We start from the raw sequence: 11,080 nt of genomic DNA on the forward strand, positions 1-11,080 counted from the left end.
TAGAATGAAGGTAGAGGAATTGACATGCCAGCCTTACCTCTACCCTCGCCCCGACACTAGTTGTGCCTTCCGTCATGCCTTCCTAATTTACTTCTTTTTTAACCATGAATACCTCGCCAAGAGTCGATCCGCGGTCCGCAGGTCCGTCCCCTTGCCGTGAGGTCTCCGAATAGGGGCCATCTTTAGTCTGTTCAACTCGTTACTACAGCACCAGCATATATCTTCACAACCAACACCTTAGCTCATTGTGAGGGCGAGATGAGTGCTAGAGCCGAGATCCAGCTCATTGAATATTTCATAGTGTGATATCAACCTGAGATCAAACTCAAAAACTTTTCACAATTTCTTCAGATTCCACGTCAGATACTTGTGAGAAAGACAAATGAACAGTACTCGGCATTTGAACGACCTTGATGCAGCAGAACCGTTTCCGAGAAGGAAGGACTTCCAGGTCGCCAAAGACGCGACTCAAAGCTGAAGTCCCTTCAACAAACCAAACACGAGACGCGCCTCAAGTTTACTTTGGCAACACATCGCCGTGCTCTGCTTACTTCCAGGTAAGTAGCCCGCTGGTCAGCCTTTCGCATACCCTCTGCACAGAACGCGCGACCACTGCCCTAACAAGCACCCGCCATATTTTCCCCCCATCCTCCACGTTCTTCCTCTTCACACAACACGTCACTTGGTAATACCCATTCCGCGAGTTGAGGTACCGTTACCTTAATCCCACCGGCTACCCGCCTGCATCTGCTTGTATTTTTACTGACCCGACTTGCATACAGCCAACCGGTCATGGACCCGCCAAAGACTCCCGCACCGCTGCGAATAACTTCATACGCGGATGCCGTGAGAGGGTTCAAGCCCACCCCCACCAAGCGAAAAGCCGAGGAGAAGAAGACCAGCACCAAGCCTGTTGAAGCTCCGAAGCCAAAACCCGCAACAGGTCCAGTCCCGGACACAGTTGCCGAAGTCACATCCGGCTCCTTGCAGCAGCCGTCTCCGCCCAGACCCAAAAAGGCAAAGAAGAGGGCGAAAAAGGCACAACTGTCGTATGCGGAAGCCTTGAAGGGCAAGGGCGTGCCAAACTCTCCAAAAGCCACGATGGAGACGCGCCTAGCCGTTGAGGCCGTTGAGAGGCTTTCCGTTGATAATCTTGCCGTTGAGAAGCTTACCGTGGGCGCCGACAAGGTTCGCAACGGCCGTGGCAGCATAACCAAGACGGCGTCGCCAACCGTGGCTCTGCCACAGGCTGCGCTGCTGGCGTCTGCCGCTGGCGCTGCTGAAAAGCAGCCCCGTAAGGTTACCGAAGGCGAGCATGAGAGTTTCTCAACCGGCCAAGAAAAGTTTGATGTTGCTTCATCCAAGGCAACGGCACAAGCTCCACATGGAGAAGCCGACAAAGGTAACCTGCTGTCTCTACTTAAAGACAGCACGCCCGCCAGTCCAAAGGACTACCACTCTCGCCGTTACTCTTCCAACGACCGCCCACCTCCGTCTTTAGACTTTATCGACTCTATCATTGAAGAAGCCCTCCGCATGGAAGAAGACAGAATCCGCAAAATGGAGGAGAGAGCGGCTCGTACCAGCGAAGTGATTGCCGCCCATGACCAGGGTGAAATCCAGTAAGTTTATTTCTTCCTTTTCTTTCTTTTCTTTCTTTTTTTCGTTTTCTTTCCTTTCCAAACGAGCATGGCAGACTGACACCTTCGTCTCCCAACCACAGGCTCTGGGACACACAGTACGAGTGGGATCTCTTGATCGTCTGTGGCGGCCTGAGCTGGAGAGTCCACCACGACATTGTCAGCCGCGAGTCGATGTGGCTCGCCGAGGCCATCCCGCCCAAGGACAGCGTGAGAATGCACCACCTTCATAACCCCCGTTGTTGCTCAGAAGAAACTGCATACTCACACCACCTTGTTGCTCAGCACGGGGGATACGTCATCTACAACTGCCCTTACACGTCGTGGGCGCTGGAGATCGCCACGGCGCTCCAGTTCATGTACACCAAGCGGTGGGAGCGCGTCGTCCTCGACCCGTACTACCCGCACGACGGCGAGGTGCTGCGGGTCAACGTGTTCCACTACATCTGCGGCGTGTCGGTCGGCTGCCCCAGCATGATTAACCACGCCGTGGCCGCCATCGACGGCGCCACCATGGTGCTCGCCCAGTTCCTGCCGGGCCACGTCGACTTCGACCTGTCGCGCCTGTACCAGCCGCTCGAGGTCGCCCTGATCACGATGTACGACCAGGGCGACGGCGCCCTCATGCAACCCCTCCGCTCGGCCATGGCGCGCCTCGTCGACGTGTCTCTTATGTGGCTGGTGCGCAACCACGGCTTCTACTTCACCTTCACGACCCGCTGGTTCCCCTCCCTGTACGACAAGCTCAAGGCCGACAACATCCGCTTCGGCGCCTTGGGTCTGCTAGACGTGCTGGCCCACCCGGGCGAGACGGCAGAGGAGAGGGCGCTGCGCCTCGACCTCCAGGAACAGGGCCGCGCCGCCTCGGGAGGACCAGCCTGGGAGGACCCGCGCGACCTTTTCGAGGTGGCTCCCCGGGGCTGCCCGCCCCAGGGAAAGGAAAACACCGCTCCTGCTCCTGCTCCTCTCACTCATCGCCGGAATTCTTCTTCGCCTCGCGCCACGGCCGGTTCCGTTTCGCCCGCTTCCCCTGCCTCCTCGGCCACCGTCACCGGCATTGCGATTCCTCGCGGCAGCAGCGGCAGCAACAACGCTGCGCCCGACATCCCGCTTACCCACCTCAGCCCCCGGTTTCTTTAAGAGGCCAGAGGGGCGCCGTACATCCATACATGCATATATGGAGCTGAATATCCTGAGAATATCATTCGGCAATGTGTCATAGCTCTCGAGGAAACTGCCCAACTCTGTTTCTCCCACCTTACCTAGGTAGCTACGAACAGCTTACTTCGCGCTACCTCACCTCACACCAACCTTATTCATACCCGACCAACCTTGCTCGCCTAGCCAGGAGAAACATCATTGCCGGGACCACAATTTCGGCTTGTTGTTCGGCTACGGCTTCGGTTTCGGCTACGGCTACGATTTTGGCTTTGGCTTCAACTTCGGCAAGACCATTAGTAAATCATACCGAATTGCAAAACGACACAAAAAATAAAGCAAAACAGAACCAGCATTGAGGGTTATGAATGTGCCCCGACCCCGTTGTTGAATACCTAGTAAGAGAGCGGCGAATGCTTTATTGTTTTCTTTCTTTTGTTATTCCTCTCTATGGTTGGTATTCTCTTTTGTCTCCACGCACACCCTCTCAGAGTCATTTCCTTTTTTTCTCTGTACAGAAAAACCCGGACGGCGTTTTGGCTATTGGCTTTTTTTTTTCTCTCTCTCTCTCGGCTTTTCTGGTCTAGCGTAAAGAGGCAGGCACATCTCTCCTATGAGAGATGGAATTCAACGGGGCTGGTTGATGTTGATGCATCATTATCGTCGGAAGTTGGGAACGGAACACACATTTTCACGGATTTTCATTTCACGGATTTCGTGAATTTCATAAAAATGCATGATAGATATACCCCTAGAAAGAGATACCCCGGCCTGGCGAACTGTGAGACGCCACGCCAGCTTGATTGTTGATCGTTGTTTATTTGGTGTTTTCTTATTGCAGTGGAGGATCTTTTTTTTTTCTTTTCTTGGCATCGCATACCTCTTCGGGTCCGGAAATACGGATGGGAGGTGGCATTGCAAGCATCATCGCGGTAGTTCATATAGTAGACGAGTTGCTCACCGGTCGATTCATGGCGCCCTGGTTGTATCTATCTGCCTAGTCTCGCAGCTGTCACGGGTCGAGAGAGATAAGGGATTATCTTGACCTCTCTCTTCTGTCTCGAGATGGTTGCCCGGTACAGTATATTAATGAGCAACAGATTTCATGGCAACCTTTTTTTAAGGACAAACGCGAGAGTTTACATCGATGATCTATTGCATATTCCGCCTATTTTTCATGGTCCAGTGAAACTTCCTGTAGCAAGGGGACCTTGTTAACTAGGTTCCCAGACATCCCGAAACAGGTCGCCCACGTTTTGTGCTCGGCCTCCACGTGTCTATTCCCACCGACGCTGCGAGACAACTACGTGCCCGGCGTTCGAACGCCAAGACCCTGTGACCCAACGGCCCCGGCCTATGGGTAAGAGATCAATCAATCACACTGCCTTGGTACCGGGCTGACGGAGCGCCAAGTCCCGGAGCGGGGTCGGCTGCCCAACGTTGCTGGGCAGAGGCAGAGACCGCCACCGACGCGGCCAAGTCGACTGGCTGTGGAGCAGCCTGCACCTCGCCGGATCTCGGCATTCGGCGTACCGCATGTGCACAAAGTATGAACCGGGCTGCCACTCCAGACCTGTTGCCCATCTCGCTTGCATACAGAACTGCTCTATGGATGCAGCCTTGACACATGTCAAGAGCGCAGAGAGAGAAAGAGAGAGCCAAACCTAGGTGAGCGAGTTGGATGACGCGTGGCCAACCACTTTGCAACTGCGACCGATGAATGTGGACAGACAGACAGACGGACGGACGGACAGACAGACAGACAGACAGACAGACAGACAGCGAGCGAGCGAACGACGAAACCGAAGCCGATGACACCCAGGTCTTGGGATAACGTTTGCTTTTCGCCGGCCGGCACAATGCAACGAGCCGTCAAGAGTCAAAACCGGCGGCCCACGCAGACACCTAAGGTAGGTACTTTTCATTTCTGACGACATGCTTGGGATGGAGACGGACCGCTGCAGCGCTTGCTTTTTCGTGAAGGACCCCCCCACCACAATTCATCGACATGGACGCCCCTTGCGGGGACGCTTGGGTAGGTTGTTGGACTTGGGGCTCGCTTGGAAATCAAGAACTCTAATAACTCTACCCGCAAGTAGTTGACGGGAATAAGGTTCGGTAGCTTCAACTGAATTAATATGGATGGAACCACAACTTCGGTTCCACAAAGGACCCCTCGCCTAGGTTTCAGACGCAGAGGGACCCAAAAGCCGCTCGAGCAGAAAAAGAAGGTTCAAACTCACCTGTAAGTACCTACCTACCTAACGTGCCAAGTCTGGTGTGGCAGCCCGCCAGCAACCACCAGCATTTACATATTAAATTGCATGTGCTCGCCCAATGGACGCTACACTTGCGGGGAATTGGGCCGATGTCTGTGTGAGTTTATCGGCTTTTATAGTGTTGTAGACAGACGACATCAGCGGCGCGTGGGTCTTTGCCCCCTTTGCCTGGGATAGCAGCCGCCGTTCAGCAAATACATGAATGGCCATAATGAGGGCGTAGGCACTTTGGGCCGAAAAGGAAAAGAGAGTTAGCCGTGACATGCATGGTCCCTCGGGTTTCGTGCCTGTGCTCCCCCAATGCTAATGTGGGCGGGCAGAGAGCCAACTCGCGGGGTTTTGGTCGGACCAGCCACGGATGTTCCCAAAGTTGTGGAATTGTGCTGCGACGAGACACATGGGATAACGCCTGGTGTTTGCTGGGCTTGGGGGAAGATTCCAGATCACGAGTGAGGCGGGTGTGGTAATGTGGTTGGGCCATCGCCATCAGAGCCAACAGGGCATGTCCAGTGTGACAAGGGTGGCCGTGGCCGCCCGGGCAGCCCTATCCCTATGCCGCGGTCCCGAGTCCCGTGTCGGGTGTTGGGTGTCGGGTGTCGGGTGTCGGGTTTTGCTTTTTCGGGGTCCGTCCGATGAGGTCCAGCCTGCAAAAAAGAGTCTATCGTCACACCAACCGAGCGAGCAGCAACAGGCATCGAGACCGAGTTAGGTGAAAGCCCTCGGGCCTATCTATGCTTGGGAGTCGCAAGGGTTTTCCCCCGACTCCCGTCGCCGCGCCCAGGCTTGGCGAAGACGACTGCATGGAGGGAGGGCTAGAAATTCCAAAAAGCTGCGCTTGGCTAAGAAGCGGATGCCACAGGTGGAGGCCGTTGCTGATATGTACATACGACAGATAGGCTCGCTCGCCAATCTGTACAGTTTAGATGTCCCGAGTGGGCTGCGGAGCCTTGGAACATGGTGCATACATACATAAGAGGGGCACCAGATCTGCCACCCCAATATGTTGCCGGCCACGCATTAGCTAGTTGTCGCCTAAGCTGCAGTAGTGTGCTGCGTAGCTCCCACATCATGTCGGTGTTGTCCCCAGGATGGGTGTTGAGAAGTTGCTTCTACACCAAGCCCCCATTGCTGCTAGTAGTGGTGCTGTCTTGATGTTTGTTCCTCCATCTCTCTCCGGCCAGGAATTGGTTTGCTTTGGCTGCGCGCCACATGCAGGCTTGGCAGGCTACTGCACGACGACAAAGTCACCTGTGGGAGGATCAGATAGACACCTACCTACTACTAGGAGCCAAAGGGTACTTCGTCCAAGACCACATACCAGCCCGTCACTCGGTTGGAGATAAAAGGGCAAGCAAGCATCAGTGATGTAGGCCCTCCTATTACGCCGTGCCCTCCTTCACGCGGTCGACCAAGCAAAGCCAAGACCGCGGCAGCGGAGCAAGTCTCCGTGTCGACGACGCGAGCCTCTGAAGCGAAGGTTGGCAAGCCAGCCAGTCCCATCTCTATCCGGCTTCCTTTCTCAAACGGACAGATGCTGCATGGAAGGACATACAGGCTGGATGGGCTGACGCAGAACGATGCATTTGCATCGAGCCAGACGCCCAGTCAGCGCCTGCAGCAGGCTCGCATCGCTCCCGCACCGGTGAGTGGCTGGGCGCAAACAACACACAGAGTCTAGTATACACGCCACGGGTCTGTCTGTCTGTCTGCCTTCCTGCCCTTTCATCTCGAAGAAGCCTCTCGAAACGCGGCCGAGGAGGGGTCCATGGTGGTACAAGATCTTCGCGCCCGAGATAGACCGCACTTACACAGGTATATCCTTGGCTTGTTCTGTCAATGTTTCGCATCTACCGACAGGATCATTACCCAAAGTTGAGAGGGGAATTTTCCAATTTCTCATTGTTGGAAGATCATTCTTAAATAGTAAAAGACCCAAAATATAGAGAAGGTTAGGTGGTTCAACAGCGACCGCCTCACTCGGATCAAACCCATTGGGGCGATCCGCAAGACAACTACCTGGTATGTACTGAGTGCAGAGAGAGTAAGAATGATATGAAAGTACGAAGTATAGAAAGAAGGCCCTTAGGACACTATTTTAGCAGTGGTGCCTAATCTGGTTAAGCACCGACCGAGCGCTCGCAGCACGTACGTAGTATGTGAGCTGCAGCGAACGTGCAGTGCAATATAATTAACATTCAACATGGACACAATAACATCCCGGTGTGGGCCGTCTGATGGTGAGCTCCAGTGGCGAAACCATGTGCGATGGCACAAGACCCTGCGTTTCTGCCCAATTTGCGCTCCATCTTCTCTTTGCTCCTTAGAAGGGAAGTCCGAGAAACCCAAGATGGACGGATGAGGGTGAGATGTCACTTCCTGCGAGCTAAGGGGAAAACGGCACTCGATGCGTTTACCCCGCAAATCACTCCATTCGGTGGGCCTTGCTGTGGGTCCGTGACGTCGAAATGGAAGAGCTTGGCTTCGCCCTAAATTCCCTAGTGTGCTGATTGTGCCCCTAGGTGGTGATGGCCCTCCCCCCAGACTCACAAGGCACATTCTGCACGTGCCATTGGCCGGAATAAAGATGGGTGCCCCGCTCTGCCGCATGGTAGCCAATAAGGGCGGCCGACCGGGGTTCCAAGGATGCTGATAGTGGCATTTTGCGCGGCGCTGTTGGAGCAAGCAGATCACCGCCGCGTCCAGCTGTGACCGGAATGGGCGGCGACTGGGGAGATTGACTGCTGGGCCTCGTGCCTGAGGCCTAAAGTCTGGGCATCTTCCATAAGATGCTCCTTGCCGTCTGTCTTTTCCATCTTGTCTCTTTTTTTTTTCTTTTCAGTCCCCTACGTATCATCTCTGCGACGTCCCATTGAGTCATTGCACGTGTAACCCCCGCATTCAGAGCCAGGATTACCCCCAGCACTACTAGAGCCGACTAGGAAGCCAAAACGACAAAGGGAAGGAGCAAACACCACAAACGGCCTTGTACCTGGCAAGTTGAAGCTCGACTCGTCTGGCAAAAAGGAGCCGTCGGACCTGCCGTCGGACCTGCCATCGAACGAGGCGCTGCCGATCACCTTGCGTGCTCCAAACCGCCGCTACAAAGAAAAGGCAATCTCGAGCCATCTAATCCCTGAGTTGCACCCCCTCGTCGCTCAAGCCTCCCCTCCCACCCCCACTCGGCCGGCGCACGCAACACAAATCACACGCAGCGCTAGGTATAGCCTGCGCTGCCCGTCCAGTGTCTTTAAAGAGCGTTTCACTTGCACCGCATCCAACCCGCCCGGCGTCCACGACTCGAACCATTCCCATCTACAAAACATACGACGCCGTTCTTCTCCCGCCCTGCACCGCTATTCTCCCGAAGCCACTCGGCCCCTATCGACAGGGAACACTTGCACAGCCCACACGTAAAGCGGTCCGTCTTCGGAGCTATCCTTCTCCCAGGCTTCGGCCCCGTCCCCTTGATATAAGAAGCACGACCGCCTTTCAGTCATTTCGATCCCTCCCGCTACCATGTCTTCCGACAACTCGCACAACTCCAACGACATGGCGCGCCAACAGAGACGAGGCTCGGTCACTTCTGCCGCCTTCACCAACCTCTTCAGAAGCAATTCCATCTCGCAAGCCCAGGCCACCTCGTTTCCCACCCCTCTGACATCTGCCACCCTGGGCGACCAGCGCCGGAGACTCTCCATCACGACGCTGGGCCTGTCGGGCACCTCTCCCACCACCACGGCCTCTCTCATGCGCCGCGCCAGTCTGTCAACCAACTCGGACTCGATTGACGAGAACGCCGTCGAGGACGACGACGTTGCCCGCACCGCTCCCACTACTCCCTTCACCCGCCGCATGAGCTTCGGCGCCAACCAAGCCGTGCGTGGGGTGCGTGGAGGCACCAGCCCTGGCAATGGTAGGCCTTCCCTGCCCGTCCGGAGAAGTAGCGCTGCACGCGGTAGCCCCCCTACCCCACCGCTGGCCTCGGCGCTAGGCTCCGGGAACTACACGTGGGGTAGCAGGACATCTCAGGCAAGCAGTGCAACCCATTTCAGACCAGCTTCTGACATGTCCCCTCCCGCTCGATCAGACCAAGGCTTCAACTGGTCCGATCAGCTTAGGTCCCGTGCCGAGAGCACTGTTGCAGGCTCTCGTGTTCCCTTCTTTTCCTCGGGTCTGAGCGCATCCCCGCCCCGCGGTAACGGCGTCGGCGGCGGCGGACCTCCTTCGACGACGGGTCCCCGTCATGACCGAGCAAGATCCGTTTCCGACATGCCTGTGCCCCCGGCTCAGGCGCCAAAATCGCGCACGCCTCAAAAGCCAGACCACTTCCAGGAGCGCATCCTGAAGGGTGATTTCTACATGGACTGAGAAAGTCAACATCGACGCATGGGCGTTGACACTGACACTCGGGGAATCTCATGGTCGATCAACGGCTGCCCCACCCCGCCTGTTCCGTCTGATTAAGCATATATTATACGATTGTCTAGTTTATTGTTTGGGCCTTGCTCGGCCTGGATTGGGTCCGGGCTTCGCTTTACCGAATCAAGCTACTATGGAGCTTCAGGTGGCGTTTTATGTCTTCTTTCACGTGTTTTCTCTCCCGAAATTTCGGTTGGGCAGTGTTTTATTTTGTCTTTGCAACTGAACCGGAGGCCTTGAAAAACGGGCTGTTCCATGGGCGTCTGGGCAAACAAAACAAGCAAGCACTGGGAGTTATAGGAACGCCGGTGGGCGGCCGGCGGCATATCAGGCAAGCGGCCGGGCGGAGTGGTTATGGCTACGGCTGCGGTGATAGCTGTGGCAGAAGACTGCAGTGGGCAATGATCGATTCAACCCACGGCATATGACTACGAGTTATGGACAAAGTGTATGATTATCAGCTTTGGGGGGCGCATTCAGATTGGAGAAGGTCACAAGCCGCACAGATAGGCTTCAAAGACCGTTCCTACACTAGCTGTCTCAATCGGAAACAGTAAACCTAAGGACTTATATGGCCGCCATGGACCCGAGAGCTCAGTTGTGAAGCCAATCATTTTCGTCTCCGATCCGTCTTGGACAATGTCAATCAATCGTCTGATCTCTCCATAAAGGGAGAGACGGTAAGAGGCGAGTGTCGACAGTGGCCAGAGTATTAAATTAGCCGCCCCGTGACACCTGACTGACTTCATTGTGCTCCAGTTCCATTAGGAGATCCCTTGCGTGACGTGCGATCTTCAGACCACCCACCCAGCCATTGGCCAGACGAAGAACCACCAGCTTATTTACTGACGTAGGTCGGCTGGCCTGATAGAATGGACTCGCGGCTTGTCCCACGTTGCTTGCAGCTCTGCTCGACATGGACAGGATGACGATGGCTGGGGATTTACTGTTTTGACGATGTAGAAGGGAAAGAGAGAATTCAGTGAGAGGCTGTTCATTGTTTTGTGGATTTGTAGGTTCATAGCAGTTGTGTGCACACGTACCGTGTCAGAGTAGTTAAATCTTATGTGTGTATTCTCAAGAAGAAGCCCTGGTAGAGAGTTCGGTACCTACTTACTTACCTTCCCTAGGTAGACTGTCTGTCAAGTAGGCTTTCCGTCCTAACTTGAACTGTTTGTGCTCAGGCTTCTGCTTATGCTCTCATGCTAACGCTTTGCCCATCTCTCCGCCTCCGTCAAACCCCTCCCTCCCCCTCCAATGACGCCTTATCTCTCTCTGTCGCTCTCTCACGCCCCTAGTCCATCTCCTTCCGTCTCGTCTCGTTCATCCCCTTTTGTGGAAGCGCGAGGAAGGAGGGGGAAGGGGGAAGGGGGAAAGGGAGAAAATGGAAAAAGGCAACGGCCGAAGCTCCTCCTCCTCCCGCTTGGCAGTGAGGGGGAGGTGGGAGAGAGAGCATAAAAGAGAGCACAAAGCCTAGGATTAACTTCGGCAACTACCTCCCTAGGTAATTACCTACCTTACCTACCCTATTGAGAGAGCTGAGAAGAGACACGGGAAAGGGTAGCTAGCTACCTAGCCTAGCTA

The 11,080-nt window shown here is 55.1% G+C and overlaps 4 protein-coding genes across 4 annotated transcripts; 3 read left to right on the top strand and 1 right to left on the bottom strand.

The window, feature by feature from the left end:
- The first annotated feature begins 364 nt into the window (after positions 1-364).
- On the top strand, positions 365-3,014 carry B0T26DRAFT_46780 (uncharacterized protein). The gene is made up of 4 exons (XM_060435192.1): positions 365-557; positions 783-1,622; positions 1,724-1,850; positions 1,926-3,014. The coding sequence occupies exons 2-4, from the start codon at positions 793-795 to the stop codon at positions 2,778-2,780; spliced, it is 1,812 nt and encodes a 603-aa protein (XP_060302853.1). The 5' UTR covers positions 365-557; positions 783-792; the 3' UTR covers positions 2,781-3,014.
- A 1,890-nt stretch (positions 3,015-4,904) lies between these two features.
- Positions 4,905-5,689, bottom strand: B0T26DRAFT_686631 (uncharacterized protein). The gene has a single exon (XM_060440909.1). It carries the CDS (start codon positions 5,562-5,564, stop codon positions 5,265-5,267), a length of 300 nt encoding a protein of 99 aa, XP_060302854.1. The 5' UTR covers positions 5,565-5,689; the 3' UTR covers positions 4,905-5,264.
- Positions 5,690-6,069: 380 nt separating this feature from the next.
- Positions 6,070-6,500, top strand: B0T26DRAFT_46738 (uncharacterized protein). The gene has a single exon (XM_060435187.1). The coding sequence runs from the start codon at positions 6,166-6,168 to the stop codon at positions 6,418-6,420; it is 255 nt and encodes an 84-aa protein (XP_060302855.1). The 5' UTR covers positions 6,070-6,165; the 3' UTR covers positions 6,421-6,500.
- A 2,093-nt stretch (positions 6,501-8,593) lies between these two features.
- On the top strand, positions 8,594-9,445 carry B0T26DRAFT_632663 (uncharacterized protein; the record flags this gene model as incomplete). Its single annotated transcript, XM_060436464.1, has 1 exon — positions 8,594-9,445. One exon carries the CDS (start codon positions 8,594-8,596, stop codon positions 9,443-9,445), a length of 852 nt encoding a protein of 283 aa, XP_060302856.1.
- Between the last annotated feature and the right edge of the window lie 1,635 nt (positions 9,446-11,080).

This window comes from Lasiosphaeria miniovina, assembly GCF_030549165.1.
Source record: "Lasiosphaeria miniovina strain SMH2392-1A chromosome Unknown B0T26scaffold_1, whole genome shotgun sequence".
Classification (NCBI taxonomy): domain Eukaryota; kingdom Fungi; phylum Ascomycota; class Sordariomycetes; order Sordariales; family Lasiosphaeriaceae; genus Lasiosphaeria; species Lasiosphaeria miniovina.